The sequence below is a fragment of the Coregonus lavaretus genome, assembly GCF_964263955.1.
Source record: "Coregonus lavaretus genome assembly, contig: HAP1_SCAFFOLD_261, whole genome shotgun sequence".
NCBI classification, from domain to species: domain Eukaryota; kingdom Metazoa; phylum Chordata; class Actinopteri; order Salmoniformes; family Salmonidae; genus Coregonus; species Coregonus lavaretus.
Window position 1 is genome coordinate 293,483 of NW_028164878.1, and position 23,667 is coordinate 317,149.

The 23,667-nt window shown below is 44.0% G+C and overlaps 1 protein-coding gene across 1 annotated transcript in view; it reads left to right on the top strand.

Annotated features, from left to right (window-relative positions):
- Positions 1 to 368: 368 nt before the first annotated feature.
- The window catches only part of pfkla (phosphofructokinase, liver a), a 71,054-nt gene continuing 47,755 nt past the window's right edge, over positions 369 to 23,667 (top strand). Inside the window, exons 1-5 of the mRNA XM_084191569.1 lie at positions 369 to 589; positions 8,500 to 8,573; positions 9,453 to 9,530; positions 22,508 to 22,697; positions 23,379 to 23,544. Of these exons, the coding sequence (XP_084047695.1) occupies positions 511 to 589; positions 8,500 to 8,573; positions 9,453 to 9,530; positions 22,508 to 22,697; positions 23,379 to 23,544 (587 nt within the window). The 5' untranslated portion in view covers positions 369 to 510. The remainder of the gene's footprint in view (positions 590 to 8,499; positions 8,574 to 9,452; positions 9,531 to 22,507; positions 22,698 to 23,378; positions 23,545 to 23,667) is intronic.

A 23,667-nucleotide genomic window follows, 5' to 3' on the forward strand; every position in this document is an offset into this window, starting at 1 on the left:
TAGTGGAGTAGGGTGGTGGGTTTTTCTGTGTTTTTTTGTGAGTGTAGTGTTAGATGGTAGGGTGTTTGTTTATTCATTTTTTCAAGCAAAGTATAAGGTAGTTCTACTCCAGTCCAGTAGGTGGCGGTAATGCAACATTTATTGGATGCCAACGGCCGTTAAACCTCATCAAATAAGAAGAAGGAGGAGGAGGAGGGGGAGGGGGAGGGGGAGGGGGAGGGGGGGGGAGGAGGCGGATGAGGGGGAGGGGGAGGGGGGGGGGGGGGGGAGGCGGAGGAGGAGGAGGAGGGGGAGGGGGAGGAAATCGGGAAACCAAACCTTCCCAGCTTGTGCAATCTTGTTGGGGCGGAGTCAATTCCACAGGCAGTCAACCAACACAAGGACAATTACCTACATAACTGGCTGCATGTGTTCGACGAACTGCTCGTAACTTGTATTTTAAGGAGATTCAAGCAATTCTTTTACATAATTTCTCCAGTCGAGGTTGAACCGTATTCCACCGCTGCCAATATGTCGGATTTAGAGAGACTGAAGATGACGGGCGCTGGGAAAGCTATCGCCTTGTTGACGAGTGGCGGAGATGCACAAGGTACAGGATGATTAGGGAAACGGACAAACATCTGTCTAGCTATGCATGGCCTAGGGCTAGGCTGTGTTACATTTTAGTCATTTTAGCAGACGCTCTTATCCAGAGCGACTTACAGTTTGTGAGTTCATACATTATTTTATTTTTTCATACTGGCCCCCCGTGGGAATCAAACCCACAACCCTGGCGTTGCAAGCGCCATGCTGAGCTACATCCCTGTGTTAGTAGCATAATCAATACAGATCGTCGGTCATATGTTAACTTCTAGTTATTTTACTTTGTTCATGATTTTAAACTTGTTTTCTTTTACGCGAGTTGTTGACATGGGGTTTTGACAACTAAAAGGCAAGAAAGGGGGCTTGACAATATTATCCATGAAATGTGTTTTCGTGCATGTTGGCAGATATGACTCGTTCCACTTATAATGTTGTTAAAGTCGTAATCTCCTGGTTTTGTGTTCTCATCCGTCGATCCTCATCGTTTTATTATAATCAGTTTGCAAAATCTTTGTGGAAGCGTTACTTAAAACGCAAGGTGCGTTTGATTGAGATCACTCTATACGCCGGGTGAACGGATTCACAACTAATATGATGCTGTGAAAAATGTAAACTCTTCAACACCTCGCACTATGCGAGCTAGTCAAGCGCACCCCTATTGGTGCACCTACGTCGGTGGGTGTTATTGGGCTATACGTGCAGGATATCAGGTGAAAGACAGGAGGAACATTTTATTGCCCTTTGCATGTTTGATCAGGGACTGTCAAGGTTACAGCCTCAGCCTACCACATAATTAATCAGTGGAGGACCAACCAACTCAGTGAATTTCATGCAAATAGTAAAACCTTTAAAAAAGTTAGCCATTTTAAACTATATGAAATATGTTAATGTCACCAAATAACTGTTTTGCAGTGAAGGTCTACAGTAGCCTCTCTGGAGTAGCACCGTGGTTTAGCTGGAGGACAGCTAGTTTCTGTTCTCCTCTGGGTAAAATAATAATATGCCATTTAGCAGACGCTTTTATCCAAAGCGACTTACAGTCATGCGTGCATACATTTTTGTGTATGGGTGGTCCCGGGGATCGAACCCACTACCTTGGCGTTACAAGCGCCGTGCTCTACCAGCTGAGCTACAGAGGACCACATTGACAAGGAGGCTCATGGTTCTCAACCCCTTCCATAGACTTACACAGTAAATATTTACTCGAAGAGAGAGAAAGACAATAGTTTAACAAGGAGAAGCAGCAGAGAGCGAGCAAGAGAGAGCTAGCTATATTTTGTTAGATTTTTTTCACTTTCACACTGTAGCTAGCCATTGACGTCACCAGAACCGGACATTCAGGTATTTTGCCCCAAGTATTTCACCCTGCTGGGATGGTGTAAAACAAACTAGTCTACGCTGCATTATACACTGCAGTGACTTCTCCAAACAGGAGCCCTGGCCTGCCCAGCCTTTTTAGTGCTGACTAAAACCAGCATTTCTGTGTGTAACCGGTGTGAAATGGCTAGCTAGTTAGCGGTGCGCGCTAGTAGCATTTCAATTGGTGACGTCACTCGCTCTGAGACCTTGAAGTAGTTGTTTCCGTGGTTTTTGTGGAGCGACGGGTAACGGTGCTTCGAGGGTGACTGTTGTGGATGTGTGCAGAGGGTCCCTGGTTCAAGCCCAGGTAGGGGCGAGGAGAGGGACGGCAGCAACACTGTTACATGTGGAGCGACGGGTAACGGTGCTTCGAGGGTGACTGTTGTGGATGTGTGCAGAGGGTCCCTGGTTCAAGCCCAGGTAGGGGCGAGGAGAGGGACGGCAGCAACACTGTTACATGTGGAGCGACGGGTAACGGTGCTTCGAGGGTGACTGTTGTGGATGTGTGCAGAGGGTCCCTGGTTCAAGCCCAGGTAGGGGCGAGGAGAGGGACGGCAGCAACACTGTTACATGTGGAGCGACGGGTAACGGTGCTTCGAGGGTGACTGTTGTCGATGTGTGCAGAGGGTCCCTGGTTCAAGCCCAGGTAGGGGCGAGGAGAGGGACGGCAGCAACACTGTTACATGTGGAGCGACGGGTAACGGTGCTTCGAGGGTGACTGTTGTGGATGTGTGCAGAGGGTCCCTGGTTCAAGCCCAGGTAGGGGCGAGGAGAGGGACGGCAGCAACACTGTTACATGTGGAGCGACGGGTAACGGTGCTTCGAGGGTGACTGTTGTCGATGTGTGCAGAGGGTCCCTGGTTCAAGCCCAGGTAGGGGCGAGGAGAGGGACGGCAGCAACACTGTTACATGTGGAGCGACGGGTAACGGTGCTTCGAGGGTGACTGTTGTGGATGTGTGCAGAGGGTCCCTGGTTCAAGCCCAGGTAGGGGCGAGGAGAGGGACGGCAGCAACACTGTTACATGTGGAGCGACGGGTAACGGTGCTTCGAGGGTGACTGTTGTGGATGTGTGCACAGGGTCCCTGGTTCAAGCCCAGGTAGGGGCGAGGAGAGGGATGGCAGCAACACTGTTACATGTGGAGCGACGGGTAACGGTGCTTCGAGGGTGACTGTTGTGGATGTGTGCAGAGGGTCCCTGGTTCAAGCCCAGGTAGGGGCGAGGAGAGGGACGGCAGCAACACTGTTACATGTGGAGCGACGGGTAACGGTGCTTCGAGGGTGACTGTTGTGGATGTGTGCAGAGGGTCCCTGGTTCAAGCCCAGGTAGGGGCGAGGAGAGTTGATTATCAGTGGTCTTGAATGTCTTCCATTTCCTAATAGTTGCTCCCACAGTTGATTTCTTCAAACCAAGCTGCTTACCTATTGTAGATTCGGTCTTCCCAGCCTGGTGCAGGTCTACAATTTTGTTTCTGGTGTCCTTTGACAGCTCTTTGGTCTTGGCCATAGTGGAGTTTGGAGTGTGACTGAGGTTGTGGACAGGTGTCTTTTATACTGATAAGTTCAAACAGGTGCCATTAATACAGGTAACGAGTGGAGGACAGAGGAGCCTCTTAAAGAAGAAGTTACAGGTCTGTGAGAGCCAGAAATCTTGCTTGTTTGTAGGTCACCAAATACTTATTTTCCACCATAATTTGCAAATAAATTCATAAAAAATCCTACAATGTGATTTTCTTGATTTTTTTATTCTCAATTTGTCTGTCATAGTTGACGTGTACCTATGATGAAAATTACAGGCCTCTCATCTTTTTAAGTGGGAGAACTTGCACAATTGGTGGCTGACTAAATACTTTTTTTCCCCCACTGTATGTTGAGCAGGGTTTTGACAGTAAAGTTATTCATTAGCTATCTGGACACTGAATCCAACTGCTGAAGCTCTGTTCACCACCCGACAAAGTATCACTAACTAACCAATTACTGTCTAATCAAGTACTGTCCAAATATGCAAAAAATTACTAATAAAGATAGCTAGCTAACTTATGGCTAACATGACTTTAGCTACTTTTGGTTGTCAGCTCAATTAGCTAGCTATCTGTTGAAAAAACAAAGCTGGATAGCTGAGTTAACATTTTTTTCAAATTTATAGACGATTGACATATGGAATTTCTTCTTGAAAGAGGGTGAGAGATGCAGCTCAGCAAACACAGAGATGGTTGTTATATTTGCAGGAGTAAGTGAATAGATTTTGTGTGTGTGTTTACAATACAATGACTTAGCATCTACAGTAGCTACATAGATGGGTTGGCTGACAACGTCACGAAAATGATGTGCACGCTTCCATTGGGCAGAAGTTAGCCTGTTGTGATTCTGGATGGCCAGATTGCCAGCAAGAATGACACTGCCATGTGGGGAATCGTAAGTGGCTTATTTCAGCATGTTTCATCTTGTTTTGACTGAATTCATGTCAATGAAAATATGGCTAAAATTCGATATCTAGCTAACCAACACCTGTAACTATGTATTTGAAACAACAAGTGGTCATAGTGCAAATGTATTTGTTTTCAATAAACATTGGAGACTAAATATAGCTTACATGTTGTCAACAATCAAAGCCAACCTCATCTGTTTTGCCCCATGGTTGCACAAATGTCTATTTTGTTGCTAAGGCGACAGAGAACACAGGTATTGTTGTTAGTGAAGGGTAAGACAGTTGAATGTTAATCAGGTTTAAGATTGAGTGAACTGCTAATATCATTAAGGAACAGAAAAGATCCCAGATTTTACCTTTAGCTCAATTCAGGTAAACATTATTTGCCTGTTGTTCAAATCACATTTTATTAGTCACATACACGTGTTTAGCAGATGTTATAGCGGGTGTAGCGAAATGCGTGTGTTTCTAGCTCTGACAGTGCAGTAATATCTAACAAGTAATATCTAACAATTTCACAACATATACCCAATACACACATCTGAGTAAATCAATGGAATTAAGAATATATAAATAAATATATGGACGAGCAATGACAGAGCGGCATGGACTAAGATACAGTAGAATGTTATAGAATAGAATACAGTATATACATATGAGATGAGTAATGCAAGATATGGAAACATTATTAAAGTGACTAGTGTTCCATTTCTTAAAGTGGCCAGTGATTTCAATAGGCAGCAGCAGCCTCTAATGTGCTAGTGATGGCTATTTAACAGTCTGATGGCCTTGAGATAGAAGATGTTTTTCAGTCTCTCGGTCCCAGCTTTGATGCACCTGTACTGACCTCGCCTTCTGGATGATAGCGGGGTGAACAGGCAGTGGCTCGAGTGGTTGATGTCCTTGATGATCTTTTTGGCCTTCCTGTGACATCGGGTGCTGTAGGTGTCTTGGAGGGCGGGTAGTTTGCCCCCGGTAATGCGTTCATCAGACCGCACCACCCTCTGGAGAGCCCTGCAGTTGCGGGCGGTGCAGTTCCCGTACCAGGCGGTGATACAGCCCGACAGGATGCTCTCAATTGTGCATCTGTAAAAATGTGTAAGGGTTTTAGGTGCCAAGGCAAATTTCTTCAGCCTCCTGAGGTTGAAGAGGTGCTGTTGCGCCTTCTTCAACACACTGTCTGTGTGGGTGGGCCATTTCAGTTTGTCAGTGACGTGTACGCCGAGGAACTTGAAGCTGCGGTCCCGTCGATGTGGATAGGGGGGTGTTCCCTCTGCTGTTTCCTGAAGTCCATGATCATCTCCTTTGTTTTGTTGATGTTGAGTGAGAGGTTATTTTCCTGGCACCACACTCCCAGAGCCCTCACCTCCTCCCTGTAGGCGGTCTCGTCATTGTTGGTAATCAAGCCTACGACTGTTGTGTGATCTGCAAACTTGATGATTGAGTTGGAGGCGTGCTTGGCCACGCAGTCATGGGTGAACAGGGAGTGCAGGAGGGGGCTGAACACGCACCCTTGTGGGGCCCCAGTGTTGAGGATCAGCGAAGTGGGGGTGATGTTTCCTACCTTCACCACCTGGGGGTGCCCGTCAGGAAGTCCAGGACCCAGTTGCACAGGTCGGGGTTCAGACCCAGGGCCTCAAGCTTAATGATGAGCTTGGAGGGTTCAAAGGTGTTGAATGCTGAGCTATAGTCAATGAACAGCATTCTTACATAGGTATTCCTCTTGTCCAGATGGGATTGTGCAGTGTGATGGCGATTGCATCGTTTGTGGACCTATTGGGGCGGTAAGCAAATTGAAGTGGGTCTAGGGTGACAGGTAAGGTAGAGGTGATATGATCCTTGACTAGTCTCTCAAAGCACTTCATGATGACAGAAGTGAGTGCAACGGGGCGATAGTCATTTAGTTCAGTTACCTTTGCTTTCTTGAGTACAGGAACAATGGTGGCCATCTTGAAGCATGTGGGAACAGCAGACTGGGAAAGGGAGAGATTGAATATGTCCATAAACACACCAGCCAACTGGTCTGCACATGCTCTGAGGACGCGGCTAGGGATGCCGTCTGGGCCGGCAGCCTTGCGAGGGTTAACATGCTTAAATGTCTTAATCACGTCGGCCATGGAGAAGGAGAGGCCACAGTCCTTGGTAGTGGGCCTCGTCAGTGGCACTGTGTTATCCTCAAAGCGGGCGAAGAAGGTGTTTAGCTTGTCTGGAAGCAAGACGTCGGTGTGGGGTTTGAAAACAGCAGCCCTTGTGTTCTGTGCCAGTATTACCGAATATCCTGATATGGCACAAGTTCGGTATGAAGGTATGACAATCTGGATATCGCCCAAGCCTAGTTAGCGGTTATGTATGAAGGTTTAGCTTGGAATGTTTTTTTTGCCTTGTCACAGACACCTGTTGTGTTGTGCGTTGAAGTCCACAAGCGAAAGGAAAAGGTGAGAGGAGAGCGCGTAGATGCGAGAAGGAATTATCCAACGATCGAAGGGACCCGGCTACTATGAAAGTGAACTGTGTTTGCGGGTGATCAGGGATTTATTCGTTCAGTCTATTCTGTTAAAACGTGTCTTAAACGGAAGTAAACGGGGATAAAGTCTGCTAAATGGCTTATTATTATTATTATTATTATTATTATTATAAACCTACCTGAATTTGTCCAATAGAAACTCTTGTTTGCAACTGTTGGACTAATGATTACAGCCTAGATCAGCTAGATGCAGGAAAGAGTGTGCAAGGCGGTATAGAATGTGTCACTGTCTTTCACCTTGATTACTCCAAATTGTTCACAACCTGTGCACCTACGTTATAGGTTGTAGCAACCTTATGATGGGTATACGGAACATTTCAGTCTCATATACAGTGAGGGAAAAAAGTATTTGATCCCCTGCTGATTTTGTATGTTTGCCCACTGACAAAGAAATGATCAGTCTATAATTTTAATGGTAGGTTTATTTGAACAGTGAGAGACAGAATAACATCAACAAAATCCAGAGAAACGCATGTCAAAAAATTTTATAAATTGATTTTGCATTTTAATGAGGGAAAATAAGTATTTGACCCCCTCTCAATCAGAAAGATTTCTGTCTCCCAGGTGTCTTTTATACAGGTAACGAGCTGAAATTAGGAACACACTCTTAAAGGGAGTGCTCCTAATCTCAGCTTGTTACCTGTATAAAAGACACCTGTCCACAGAAGCAATCAATCAATCAATCAGATTCCAAACTCTCCACCATGGCCAAGACCAAAGAGCTCTCCAAGTATGTCAGGGAGTGTCTCAAGAAGAAGCACATTAAGGTCCTGGAGTGGCCTAGCCAGTCTCCAGACCTTAATCCCATAGAAAATCTGTGGAGGGAGCTGAAGGTTCGAGTTGCCAAACGTCAGCCTCGAAACCTTAATGATTGGAGAAGATCTGCAAAGAGGAGTGGGACAAAATCCCTCCTGAGATGTGTGCAAACCTGGTGGCCAACTACAAGAAACGTCTGACCTCTGTGATTGCCAACAAGGGTTTTTCCACCAAGTACTAAGTCATGTTTTGCAGAGGGGTCAAATACTTATTTCCCTCATTAAAATGCAAATCAATTTATAACATTTTGACATGCGTTTTTGTTGTTATTCTGTCTCTCACTGTTCAAATAAACCTACCATTAAATGTATAGACTGATCATGTCTTTGTCAGTGGGAAAACGTACAAAATCAGCAGGGGATTCCCTCACTGTAGTAGCCTAAACCTATCGATGTAACATTGAGCTGAGTGAATGGAATATGAATGACAGGTTATATTGAGCTGGGTGAATGGAATATGAATGACATGTTACATTGAGCTGGGTGAATGGAATATGAATGACATGTTACATTGAGCTGGGTGAATGGAATATGAATGACAGGCATTTAATAATAGAAATGACGCCATGCTCATTCAAAATGTCTGAACTCATTAACTTCCCTAATCTTAAATGTCACCGACCGACACTGGAAATAATCAGTAGAATACATTCTATCAAGATGATGGACTTGTGGATTTTGTATTATTTTGAACATGAAAAGTAATGTATAAAACAATATATGATCATAGAAATCTATAGTATGACGGATAAAATGTTTAATGCAATTTGTAATCTGACCCTCTGATATCCAGGGATGAATGCAGCCGTCCGCGCTGTGACCCGCATGGGGATATTTGTTGGAGCCAAGATGTATCTCATATACGAGGTACTATTCTACAGTTCGTTACTGTCTTAACGTTCGTTACCCTATGTCTTAACGTTCGTTACCCTATGTCTTAACGTTCGTTACCCTATGTCTTAACGTTCGTTACCCTATGTCTTAACGTTCGTTACCCTATGTCTTAACGTTCGTTACCCTATGTCTTAACGTTCGTTACCCTATGTCTTAACGTTCGTTACCCTATGTCTTAACGTTCGTTACCCTATGTCTTAACGTTCGTTACCCTATGTCTTAACGTTCGTTACCCTATGTCTTAACGTTCGTTACCCTATGTCTTAACGTTCGTTACCCTATGTCTTAACGTTCGTTACCCTATGTCTTAACGTTCGTTACCCTATGTCTTAACGTTCGTTACCCTATGTCTTAACGTTCGTTACCCTATGTCTTAACGTTCGTTACCCTATGTCTTAACGTTCGTTACCCTATGTCTTAACGTTCGTTACCCTATGTCTTAACGTTCGTTACCCTATGTCTTAACGTTCGTTACCCTGTCTTAACGTTCGTTACTCTACGTCTTACAGTTCGTTACTCTACGTCTTACAGTTCGTTACCCTACGTCTTACAGTTCGTTACTGTCTTAACGTTCGTTACTCAATGTCTTAAAGTTCGTTACTCTGTCTTACAGTTCGTTACCCTAAGTCTTACAGGTCGTTACCCTAAGTCTTACAGGTCGTTACCCTAAGTCTTACAGGTCGTTACCCTAAGTCTTACAGGTCGTTACCCTAAGGTACTCTAAGTCTTACAGGTCATAGGCTTCTTTGTTTCCTTTAACTGACAATATCATTAATATGACAATAGGATGTTCTGCTCCGTCATGACCAGTATTGATCTGATTGATCGATGTGATTGATGTTTCTCTCTCAGGGCTACCAGGGTCTGGTGGATGGAGGGGACAACATCAAGCTGGCCCACTGGCAGAGTGTCACCAACATCATACAGCAGGTAATGGGACAACATCAAGCTGGCCCACTGGCAGAGTGTCACCAACATCATACAGCAGGTAATGGGACAACATCAAGCTGGCCCACTGGCAGAGTGTCACCAACATCATACAGCAGGTAATGGGACAACATCAAGCTGGCCCACTGGCAGAGTGTCACCAACATCATACAGCAGGTAATGGGACAACATCAAGCTGGCCCACTGGCAGAGTGTCACCAACATCATACAGCAGGTAATGGGACAACATCAAGCTGGCCCACTGGCAGAGTGTCACCAACATCATACAGCAGGTAATGGGACAACATCAAGCTGGCCCACTGGCAGAGTGTCACCAACATCATACAGCAGGTAATGGGACAACATCAAGCTGGCCCACTGGCAGAGTGTCACCAACATCATACAGCAGGTAATGGGACAACATCAAGCTGGCCCACTGGCAGAGTGTCACCAACATCATACAGCAGGTAATGGGACAACATCAAGCTGGCCCACTGGCAGAGTGTCACCAACATCATACAGCAGGTAATGGGACAACATCAAGCTGGCCCACTGGCAGAGTGTCACCAACATCATACAGCAGGTAATGGTGACCTATAGTAGCTAATGCACTCTGGGATCAGGAGTCATGATCAGAGCCATTTACATGGGATGGTCAAAAGACTGGGACCAGAAATAGGCTCTGGCATTTCTAACACACCGGCCCATTTTCTTCCTTGAGGCCCCCATTATTACACAGATCATTATAATTGTGAAAAAAACAAAACAAGACCCAATATAATTTTTTTGGCCAGATGGCCAGTCCGCTCCTGGCTTGAGCTAATCTTTTACTGTGAGGAAGGGAGAAATATTTGAAGTGATCACCGACTGTCAGCAGGACAACATGATGAACTGTGTCTCTTCAACATTCTTCAATCTCTGGATTAGTCCATATTGTTATAGGCTTATCTGCGCCCCTCGGGAGGCCCTTGGTTAACTATTTAAAGGGTAGGAAGGGCCTCCCGAGGGGCGCAGCGGTCTAAGGCATCGCAGTGCTTGGGGTGTCACTACAGCCCCGGGTTCGATCCCAGGCTGTGCGGCGGCTGTTGGCCCAGCGTTGTCCGGGTTAGGGGAGGGTTTGGCTGGCCGGGATTTCCTTGTCCCATCGCGCTCTAGCAACTCCTTGTGGCGGGCCGGGCGCCTGCAAGCTGACTTCGGTTGCCAGTTGGACAGTGTTTCCTCCGACACGTTGGTTAAGCGAGCAGTGTGTCAAGAAGCAGTGCGGCTTGGCAGGGTCGTGTTTCGGAGGATGCATGGCTCTCGACCTTCGCCTCTCCCGAGTCCGTAGGGCAGTTGCAGCGATGGGACAAGACTGTAACCAATTTGATATCACGGAAAAAGAAATAACAAAGGGTAGGGAGATAGTTATGTTTTTGGGTTATTGCATATTTATTAACTCATTTCAGGATATCTTCTAAAATACCCACAATGCACTATTTCTCAACGTCATATGGAGGATCTACTCTGTGTTACGGAGTTTGTATGCTTGCTCGGTAGCTAGCTTAAGCTAACATTAGCCACTAACTATGCTAGCATGTAATTACATTCCAGACCAAGTGTAGGTGGTGATGAGCTACAATCAGGAAGTGTGATGTAAACAAGAAGCAGATGGGGGTACATGCGGCAATGCAGCATGCCCTTCACAGACTTTGTGGCTGTGTTATCTAGTGGGAACGCATTAACAAGGCAGGCTCTAGTTCCTTCTTCCCGTGAACTCAAAACTAAAGAGAAAATCATACCTGCTTGCTCTAATTTTGTAGTACCTCATCTGTTCTGTTCTTGTTTTTGTCAGATGTTACTATGGTATACTGAAGTATAATTACAAGCATTCCATAAGTGTCAAAGGCTTTTATTGACAATTACATTAAGTTTATGCAAAGAGTCAATATTTGCAGTGTTGACCCTTCTTTTTCAAGACCTCTGCAATCCGCCCTGGCATGCTGTCAATTAACTTCTGGGCCACATCCTGACTGATGGCAGCCCATTCTTGCATAATCAATGCTTGGAGTTTGTCAGAATTTGTGGGTTTTAGTTTGTCCACCCGCCTCTTGAGGATCGACCACAAGTTCTCAATGGGATTAAGGTCTGGGGAGTTTCCTGGCCATGGACCCAAAATGTCGATGTTTTGTTCCCCGAGCCACTTAGTTATCACTTTTGGCTTATGGCAAGGTGCTCCATCATGCTGGAAAAGGCATTGTTCGTCACCAAACTGTTCTTGGATGGTTGGGAGAAGTTGCTCTCGGAGGATGTGTTGGTACCATTCTTTATTCGTGGCTGTGTTCTTAGGCAAAATTGTGAGTGAGCCCACTCCCTTGGCTGAGAAGCAACCCCACACATGAATGGTCTCAGGATGCTTTACTGTTGGCATGACACAGGACTGATGGTAGCGCTCACCTTGTCTTCTCCGGACAAGGTGTTTTCCGGATGCCCCAAACAAACGGAAAAGGGATTCATCAGAGAAAATAACTTTACCCCAGTCCTCAGCAGTTTAATCCCTGTACCTTTTGCAGAATATCAGTCTGTCCCTGATGTTTTTCCTGGAGAGAAGTGGCTTCTTCGCTGCCCTTCTTGACACCAGGCCATCCTCCAAAAGTCTTCGCCTCACTGTGCGTGCAGATGCACTCACACCTGCCTGCTACCATTCCTGAGCAAGCTCTGCACTGGTGGTGCCCCGATGAATCAACTTTAGGAGACGGTCCTGGCGCTTGCCGGACTTTCTTGGGCGCCCTGACGCCTTCTTCACAACAATTGAACCTCTTTCCTTTAAGTTCTTGATGATCCGATAAATGGTTGATTTAGGTGCAATCTTACTAGCAGCAATATCCTTGCCTGTGAAGCCCTTTTTGTGCAAAGCAATGATGACGGCACGTGTTTCCTTGCAGGTAACCATGGTTAACAGAGTTAGAACAATGATTTCAAGCACCACCCTCCTTTTAAAGCTTCCAGTCTGTTATTCTAACTCAATCAGCATGACAGAATGATCTTCAGCCTTGTCCTCGTCAACACTCTCACCTGTGTTAACGAGAGAATCACTGACATGATGGCAGCTGGTCCTTTTGTGGCAGGGCTGAAATGCAGTGGAAATGTTTTTCTGGGATTAAATTCATTTTCAAGGCAAAGAGGGACTTTGCAATTAATTGCAATTCATCTGAACACTCTTCATAACATTCTGGAGTATATGCAAATTGCCATCATAAAAACTGAGGCAGCAGACTTTGTGAAAATTAATATTTGTGTCATTCTCAAAACCTTTGACCACGACTGTAATAATAATAATAATAATAATAATAATACATATGAGATGAGTAAAGCAGTATGTAAACATTATTAAAGTGACTAGTGTTCCATTATTAAAGTGGCCAGTGATTCCATGTCTATGTATAACACATTATTACACCACTACATATCTACAATACAACACATTATTACACCACTACTCTACCACTACATATCTACAATATAACACATTATTACACCACTACATATCTACAATACAACACATTATTACACCACTACATATCTACAATACAACACATTACACCACTACATATCTACAATACAACACATTATTACACCACTACATATCTACAATACAACACATTATTACACCACTACTCTACCACTACATATCTACAATACAACACATTATTACACCACTACATATCTACAATACAACACATTATTACACCACTACATATCTACAATACAACACATTATTACACCACTACATATCTACAATACAACACATTATTACATCACTACTCTACCACTACATATCTACAATACAACACATTATTACACCACTACTCTACCACTACATATCTACAATATAACACATTATTACACCACTACATATCTACAATACAACACATTATTACACCACTACATATCTACAATACAACACATTATTACACCACTACATATCTACAATACAACACATTATTACACCACTACTCTACCACTACATATCTACAATACAACACATTATTACACCACTACATATCTACAATACAACACATTACACCACTACATATCTACAATACAACACATTATTACACCACTACATATCTACAATACAACACATTATTACACCACTACTCTACCACTACATATCTACAATACAACACATTATTACACCACTACATATCTACAATACAACACATTATTACATCACTACTCTACCACTACATACACTATCGTTCAAAAGTTTGGGGTCACTTAGAAATGTCCTTGTTTTCGAAAGAAAAGCAATTTTTTTGTCAATTTAAAATGACATCAAATTGATCAGAAATACAGTGTAGACATTGTTAATGTTGTAAATGGCTATTGTAACTGGAAACGGCAGATTTTTAATGGAATATCTACATAGGCGTACAGAGGCCCATTATCAGCAACCATCAGTCCTGTGTTCCAATGGCACGTTGTGTTTGCTAATCCAAGTTTATCATTTTAAAAGGCTAATTGATCATTAGAAAACCGTTTTGCAATTATGTTGGATGACATATCGCTGCAGAATGCTGTGGTAACCATGCTGGTTAAGGGTGTCTTGAATTCTAAATAAATCACAGACAGTGTCACCAGCAAAGCACCCCCATACCATAACACCTCCTCCTCCATGCTTTACGGTGGGAACTACACATGCGGAGATCATCTGTTCACCCACACCGCGTCTCACAAAGACACGGCAGTTGGAACCAAATATCTCAAATTTGGACTCCAGACCAAAGGACACATTTCCACCGGTCTAATGTCCATTGCTCATGTTTCTTGGCCCAAGCAGGTCTCTTCTTATTATTTGTGTCCTTTAGTAGTGGTTTCTTTGCAGCAATTCGACCATGAAGGCCTGATTCACACAGTCCCCTCTGAACAGTTGATGTTGAGATGTGTCTGTTACTTGAACTCTGTGAAGCATTTATTTGGGCTGCAATTTCTGAGGCTGGTAACTCTAATTAACGTATCCTCTGCAGCAGAGGTAACTCTGGGTCTTTCATTCCTGTGGCGGTCCTCATGAGAGCCAGTTTCATCATATCGCTTGATGGTTTTTGCGACTGCACTTGAAGAAACTTTCAAAGTTCTTGAAATGTTCAGTATTGACTGACCTTCATGTCTTGAAGTAATGATGGACTGTTGTTTCTCTTTGCTTTTTTGAGCTGTTCTTGCCATAATATGGACTTGGTCTTTTACCAAATAGGGCTATCTTCGGTATACCACCCCTACCTTGTCACAACACAACTGATTGGCTCAAGAAGGAAAGAAATTCCACAAATTAACGTTTAACAAGGCACACCTGTTAATTGAAATGCATTCCAGGTGACTACCTCATGAAGCTGGTTGAGAGAATGCCAAGAGTGTGCAAAGCTGTCATCAAGGCAAAGGGTGGCTATTTGAAGAATCTCAAATATAAAACATATTTTAATTTGTTTAACACTTTTTTGGTTACTACATGATTCCATTTGTGTTATTTCATAGTTTTGATGTCTTCACTATTATTCTACAATGTAGAAAATAGTAAAACTAAAGAAAAGCCCTTGAATTAGTAGGTGTGTCCAAACTTTTGACTGGTACTGTACATTATCAAGCATTTCACACACGTACTGACTTAGCACTTGGTGGTCTATAGCAGCTTCCCACCAGAATGGGCTTTAGGTGAGGCAGGTGAACCTGTAGCCATATTACTTCAACAGCATTTAACATGAGATCCTCTCTAAGCTTTACAGGAATATGACTCTGAATATAAACAGCAACACCTCCCCCATTGGCGTTCCTGTCTCTTCTGTAGATGTTGTAACCATGTATTGCTATCATAGAAGGTATTATCTAAGTGAGTTTCAGAGATAGTCAGTATATGAATGTTATCTGTTACTAGCAAGTTACCGATTTCTTGAACCTCGTTTCTTAAGCAGTGCCTTCAGATGGTATTCACTTTTTCCACCTTTTGTTACGTACAAAGTGGGATTAAAATTGATTTAATTGTCTTTTATTAATGATCTACACAAAATATTCTGTACATTTCCAAGTGGAAGAAAAATTCATGTAAAGAATTAATGAAAATAAAACCCTACTCTGTGTGTGTGTGTGTGTGTGTGTGTGTGTGTGCGTGTATACTGTATCTTGATTAGATAAGTATTCAACCCTCTTAGTCAATACATGTTAGAATCACCTTTGGCCGCGATTTACAGCTGTGAGTCTTTCCATGGCAGGATTGTGCAACATTTGCCCATTATTCTTTTCAAAATTCTTCAAGCTCTGTCAAATTGGTTGTTGATCGTTGCTAGACAATCATTTAAAAATCAAATTAAATGTTATTTGCCACATGCGCCGAACACAACCGGTGTAGACCTTACAGTGAAATGCTTACTTAACAAGCCCTTAACCAACAATGCCGTTTTAAGAAAAAAAGTGTTAAGTAAAAAATAGACAAGTAGAAAAATAACAAATAATTAAAGAGCAGCAGTAAAATAAAATAAAATAATAATAATAATAATAAAATAACAGTAGGGAAGCTATATACAGGGGGTACCGGTACCGAGTCAATGTGCGGGGGCACCGGTTAGTCGAGGTAAATGAGGTAATATGTACATGTGGGTAGAGTTAAAGTAACTATGCATACATAATAAACAGAGTAGCAGCAGCATAAAAGAGGGGGTGGGGGGGGGGGGGCAATGCAAATAGTCTGGGTAGCCATGATTAGGGTAGCTGGGTAGCCATGATTGGGCGGCAGGAGCCGACTAGGTGAAAAATCTGTCGATGTGCCCTTGAGCTAGGCACTTAACCGTAATTGCTCCTGTAAGTCGCTCTGGATAAGAGCGTCTGCTAAATGACTAAAATGTAAATGTACTATTGTATTGTGGAGTAACTACAATGTTGTTGATCCATCCTCAGTTTTCTCCTATCGCTGTAACTGTTTTAAAGTCACCATTGGCCTCATGGTGAAATCCCTGAGAGGTTTCCTTCCTCTCCGGCAACTGAGTTAGGAAGGATGCCTATCTTTGTAGTGACTGGGTGTATTGATGCACCATCCAAAGTGTAATTAATAACTTCAAAGGGATATTCAATGTCTGCTTTTTTATTTACTTTTACATATCTACCAATAGGTGCCCTTCTTTGCGAGTCATTGGAAAACCTCCCTGGTCTTTGGTTGAATCTGTGTTTGAAATTCACTGCTCAACTGAGGGACCTTACAGATAATTGTATGTGTGGGGTACAGAGATGACGTAGTCATTCAAAAATCATGTTAAACATTATTATTGCATACAGAGTGAGTCCACGCAACTAATTAAGCAAATGTTTCCTGTGCTCGTGCTCCAGGATAGCAGGTTTTTGCCCCAGGAACCAAGACGTTTCTCACGATAGAGCTGCCGATGCTGACGGTGAAATGGCTGTGGTTTAGGGGACCCTTCGAGGACTGATGGGAGGTGGGGCCCGATGGACCCGAGCCAGCCGTAGAATCCATCATGGCTGAGGAAGGCGGAGTCTCAGACACCATACGGAACCAGAAGGAGGATTCCCCCTGGGATGGAAACAGGGTAGAGGACGATGGCACGGCAACCTCCGAGGTTGGCGAAGCTGTTTGATGTCTGGATTCCCAAAGCCAAATAATCACAATCAGTTCACCATTGACTGCTGGCGGGTGGCCTGGTTCCATTACTGGATAGCGGGATCTGTGGCATCCAGTAGCTCCATGAGAAGAGGCAGTCCCAAATCGGGAAAATCCAAGCAGCTGTCTTCGTTAGTTTGATGGCTAGCAGCTTAGCTAGCTAGCTAAGGTTTAGCGGCCCTGTCAAGCATGCTTTAAACTGTCTTCCTGGACAAGAAATAGCGGTCCTAGCTCTTAAATGCTAACCGCGTCGCGGAATCCGTGCAAAAACAAGTGCTGTATTTATAATCTAACAGATTGGCTACTTTTAGTCAAAAACAACAAACCGAGTAGCCAAATGTTTCCAGCATTCAGCTGCGCACTCTGATTCAGTGTTGCTTGCTTCTAAGCATAGAAGGATTTGAACTTGTCTGGTTCGCGTCACTGAGAAAGCTTGCGGCTAGGCTCCCCTTTGTAATCTGTGATAGTTTGCAAGCCCTGCCACATGACGCCCTGCCGGCGTAATAGGATTCGATCTTAGTCCTGTGTTGACGTTTTTACTGTATGATGGTTCGTCGGAGGTCGTTGCGGGATTTGTTACAAGCGGCCGAATTCGTGTCCCGCTCTTTGAAAGTGGCAGCTCTAGCCTTTAGCTCAATGCGGACTTTGCCTGTAATCCATGGCTTCTGGTTGGGATATGTACATACGATCACTGTGGGGACGTCGTCGTCAATGCACTTATTAATGAAGCCGGTGACTGATGTGGTAAACTCCTCCAATGTTATCGGATGAATCCCAGAACATATTCCAGTCTGTGCTAGAGAAACAGTCCTGTAGCTTAGTATCCACTTCATCGGAACACCTCCGTATTGAGCTGGTACTTCCTGTTTTTGAGTTTTTGCTTGTAAGCAGGAATCAGGAGGATAGAGTTATGGTCAGATTTGCCAAATGGAGGGCAAGGGAGCGCTTTGTATGTGTGGAGTAAAGGTGATCTAGAGTTGCACAGGTGACATGCTTGTAAAAATGAGGTAAGACGGATTTCAGTTTCCCTGCATTAAAATCACCGGCCACTAGGAGTGCTGCCTCAGGATGTGCATTTTCTTGTTTGCGTGGAATATGGAACCAAATACTACACTTTTTACTACTTTTAATACACATACTGTGAATTTGTCAATACTTTTGGTTCCCTAAAAGGGGGGAACTATGTACAAAAAGTGCTGTAATTTCGAAACGGGTCACCCGACATGGATGACAATACTCTCAAATTAAAGCTGACAGTCTGCACTTTAACCTTTTTTTTATTTTGTTGATTTTGTACCTTTATTTAACCAGGTAAGCCAGTTGAGAACAAGTTCTTATTTACAACTGCGACCTGGCCAATTTAAAAACAACAACACAGAGTTACATATGGGGTAAACGAAACAAACAGTCAAAAAAACAGGCTATTTACACGAGGACACTACAGAACACACGACCGCACTGCTACGCCATCTTGGAAACACCTCATAGTCATTGTATTGTTTCAAATCCAAAGTGCTGGAGTACAGAGTCAAAACAACAACAAAAATGGTCACTGTCTCACTATCCTCTGTTCTCTCCCTCCCTCCCTGTCTAGTTCTTCTTGTCAGATGGTAAGTTCTTTCTGCATGTGGTGCTGTAGCCTGTAGCAATCACCAGTCTCATCAGTAGATAAATAGCAGAGATGTAATTGTCGCGATCTTATGTTCTAATGCATTTTTTAACTCTTATCAATGTTTTAAAGCAGTCTAATTCAGTGTTTGTGTGTGTGTGTATTGTTGAATGTTATACAACGGGTGGTTCTGATTTTGAATGCTGATTGGTTAAAACCGCATTCCAGCCGGTGTCTGTTCCAAAAGTTACCACCGGCTAAATCTATGACGTTAAAATGCTTATTTACTCTGTTCCATCTGACTGCACAATCCACAGTCTCATCAGCCCAGCCAGGCAATTTATAAACTTGATCTTCACTATAAAAAGCATCTAGACATTCTCACATTTCTTTTAGACAAACATTTAGTTTTCAACAGCGGAGATTTGTATAAACCTTGCTCTCTGTCTCTCCGACATTTGCAACATTGTTTCAATATTCAAATTCGATTTCCAGCTGTAATGAATGTTTCGGGAGCCGGGATGAGACAGACAGACAGGCAGGCAAAGTTTCTCAGCCAGTCGAAATCATGAATCAGCTGGAATGATTTTTATGGATACTGCGCATTTGGAAAGTATTCAGACCCCTTCCCTTTTTCCACATTTTGTTACGTAACAGCCTTATACTAAAATTGATTAAATAAATACAAATCCTCATCAATCTACACACAATACCCCATAATGACAAAGCGAAAAAAGTTTTTTTTTGTAATTACAAAATGAAAGTACCTTATTTACATAAGTATTCAGACCCTTTGCTATGAGACTCGAAATTGAGCTCAGGTGCATCCTGTTTCCATTGATCATCCTTGAGATGTTTCTACAACTTGATTGGAGTCCACCTGTGGTAAATTCAATTGATTGGACATGATTTGGAAAGGCCCACACCTGTCTATATAAGGTCCCACAGTTGACAATGTATGTCAGAGCAAAAACCAAGCCATGAGGTCGAAGAAATTGTCCGTAGAGCTCCGAGACAGGATTGTGTCGAGGCACAGATCTGGGGAAGGGTACCAAAACATTTCTGCAGCATTGAAGGTCCCCAAGAACACAGTGGCCTCCATCATTCTTAAATGGAAGAAGTTTGGAACCACCAAGACTCTTCCTAGAGCTGGCCACCCGGCCAAACTGAACAATCAGGGGTGAAGAGCCTTGGTCAGGGAGGAGACCAAGACAGAGTTCCTATGTGGAGATGGAGAACCTTCCAGAAGGACAACAATCTCAGCAGCACTCCACCAATCAGGCCTTTATGGTAGAGTGGCCAGACGGAAGCCACTCCTCAGTAAAAGGCACATGACAGCCCGCTTGGAGTTTGCCCAAAGGCACCTAAAGGACTCAGACCATGAGAAACAAGATTCTCTGGTCTGATGAAACCAAGATTGAACTCTTTGGCCTGAATGCCAAGCGTCACGTCTGGAGGAAACCTGGTACCATCCCTATGGTGAAGCATGGTGGTGGCAGCATCATGCTGTGGGGATGTTTTTCAGCGGCAGGGACTGAGAGACTAGTCAGGATCGAGGGAAAGATGAACGGAGCAAAGAACAGAGAGATCCTTGATGAAAACCTGCTCAGGACCTCAGACTGGGGCGAAGGTTCACCTTCCAACAGGACAACAACCCTAAGCACACAGCCAAGACAACGCAGGAGAGGCTTCGGGACAAGTCTCTGAATGTCCTTGAGTGGCCCAGCCACAGCCTGGACTTGAACCCGATCGAACATCTCTGGAGAGACCTGAAAATAGCTGTGCAGCGACGCTCCCCATCCAACCTGACAGAGCTTGAGAGGATCTGCAGAGAAGAATGGGAGAAACTCCCCAAATACAGGTGTGCCAAGCATGTAGCGTCATACCCAAGAAGACTCAAGGCTGTAATCGCTGCCAAAGGTGATTCAACAAAGCACTGAGTAAAGGGTCTGAATACTTATGTAAAAATGTTTTTATTTTTATTATATACATTTGCAACCATTTCTCTAAACCTGTTTTTGCTTTGTCATTATGGGGTATTGTGTGTAGATTGAGGGGGGGACTATTCAATCCATTTTAGAATAAGGCTATAACGTAACAAAATGTGGGAAACGTCAAGGGGTCTGAATACTTTCCAAAAGCACTGTATATAGAAATATCAATTGAAAGAAGGTAAAACGAAGTGCAGCTAGTTTCTTTCCAGCTTCAGTTTGAAGTGATTGTGTTAGCTGTGTTGTTGGCTAGTTCCTCTGACGAGAGAGCACATTTTCTATGCCAGGCGAAATCGCGCCACATTAGCTCATTGTTATGGATTTATCCAAATGTCACTAGAAAACAGCTTAAACAAATGCAGCTTCTGTTGTTATTCTGGCTGCACTGTTTGACGTGACTGTAAGTTAGCCATAGTTGGCTAGCTAGCAAGCAAGGGATAAGAACGTTGCCAGCCAGTATGAAAATGGAACATTTAGAACGAACGACTGGGTCGCGTCCATAGATACAGAACAAAAAGACTGAACGACTGGGTCGCGTCCATAGATACAGAACAAAAAGACTGAACGACTGGGTCGCGTCAATAGATACAGAACAAAAAGACTGAACGACTGGGTCGCGTCTCTGCCGAACCAATAGAACGAACAATCAGCTGGCTTTGGTAGCAACCCTAGATTTGTGTCGGGACTATATCTTGTTGAAGGATGAAATAGTATGAATAAATTAATCCAAATAACGTTTTTAATGAAAACTTGTACATTATTATTTGAATATGATGGTAACCCGTTGTATAAATGAGATGATGCCCTCAAAGCCGGTGTTTGGAGGACTTCGACCCGTGCCAGTATATCCTCCAAACACCGGCTTCTCGGGCATTATCACTTAACTGTTTGTTCTCAGAGTTGCTGTATGAAGACTGTTTGAGATGTCCCTCCCTTGCCTGTTCAGCTCCTGTCCTGTTATTAATGTGTGGGTCTACTGCTTTGCATTGCAATGGTACAATCCATTGCTATGCAGTTGTTAACTCTTAGTCTGCAATGCTATTTCTGATTTCAAAGCGCTGCATGGTCAATCCGACGTCCTGCATTAAGGTGATACGGCCTCTGCAGAAGTCAGGACATTCATACTTCTTGCAGAGCAGAGATGTTGTGTTTATACAGGCCCTCCCGCCCCCCACCTACCGTCAACAAATCATGTCAATGCGGAGCTATACGGAGTTCCGCATTTTGCAACATTTGGAAGGCGCGCAGCGGTACGGAGCTCAGTTTGGCCTCCGCGTGCCTCCGGATTGCCTCACACCCTCCATATGGAGCCACAGACCACATTTTCAGATCAAGCATGAATTGGCTTTAAGAAATGCAGCCTGTACAATTTAGCTAGCTAGACAAACACCAACAACACAGCATCAATTGGCTTTTAGTGTGGAGCTGTGACATGTAACTATAGCTACCTCAGCCCTACTAAATATATCTGCCGGTGCTTTGTTGAGTATTTGCTGTTTCTGTGTTCTGAATCTCGTTTTTCTATGCTGTAATCTATGGTATAACATTCCATCTCATCAATGCTGGTGGAGAGGGAGAGAGAGAGACTACTTAAGATCACACAGGCCACCAGATAAGACAGGAGATTTACACCAGATAGGACAGATTGACCCTAACTCCCCGGCACATAGACTACTGCAGCGTAGATACTGGAGACTGTCTGTGATTCAGTCTGTGACTGTCTTGTCTGTTGTCTCTCCCTCAGGGTGGCACGGTGATCGGCAGTGCTCGCTGTAAGGCCTTTACCACGCGGGACGGTCGCCTGGCAGCAGCCTTTAACCTGGTGAAGAGAGGCATCACCAACCTCTGTGTGTGTGGAGGAGACGGCAGCCTCACCGGAGCCAACATCTTCAGGACTGAGTGGAGTGGACTGCTGGCTGAACTGGTACAGAAAGGTAACGCGCTCTTAAAGCAGTTACTCATTCTGTAATAAACACATTATGCTTTATACTTCCTTGGCTTTTCCCAGTCATTTCACCATATTTTTTAAAGGATATTAGGATATGGCATCCAGTATTTTTTACACTGACTACAGTGTGTTAGCTTGTCTGTGGGTTAGCTTGTCAGTGTGTTAGCTTGTCAGTGTGTTAGCTTGTCAGTGTGTTAGCTTGTCTGTGGGTTAGCTTGTCAGTGTGTTAGCTTGTCAGTGTGTTAGCTTGTCAGTGTGTTAGCTTGTCAGTGTGTTAGCTTGTCTGTGGGTTAGCTTGTCAGTGGGTTAGCTTGTCAGTGGGTTAGCTTGTCAGTGGGTTAGCTTGTCAGTGTGTTAGCTTGTCAGTGTGTTAGCTTGTCTGTGGGTTAGCTTGTCTGTGGGTTAGCTTGTCTGTGGGTTAGCTTGTCTGTGGGTTAGCTTGTCTGTGGGTTAGCTTGTCTGTGGGTTAGCTTGTCAGTGTGTTAGCTTGTCAGTGTGTTAGCTTGTCAGTGTGTTAGCTTGTCAGTGTGTTAGCTTGTCAGTGTGTTAGCTTGTCAGTGTGTTAGCTTGTCAGTGTGTTAGCTTGTCTGTGTGTTAGCTTGTCTATGTGTTAGCTTGTCAGTGTGTTAGCTTGTCTGTGTGTTACAGTTGTCTGTGTGTCCTCCAGGTCGGATCACAGACACCCTAGCGAAACAGCATAATCACCTGAACATCGTAGGGCTGGTTGGATCTATAGACAACGACTTCTGTGGGACAGACATGACGATAGGAGCTGACTCCGCCCTGCATCGCATCATGGAGATAGTGGATGCCATCACCACCACAGCACAGAGGTACACACAGCTTCGTTAGTCATTCAGCAGACGTTCTGATCCAGAGAGACTCAGTTAGTGCATTCCTTTTCAGATAGCTAGGTGGCACCACCACATGGGTCTTTCTAGAAATAATGTGGCCAT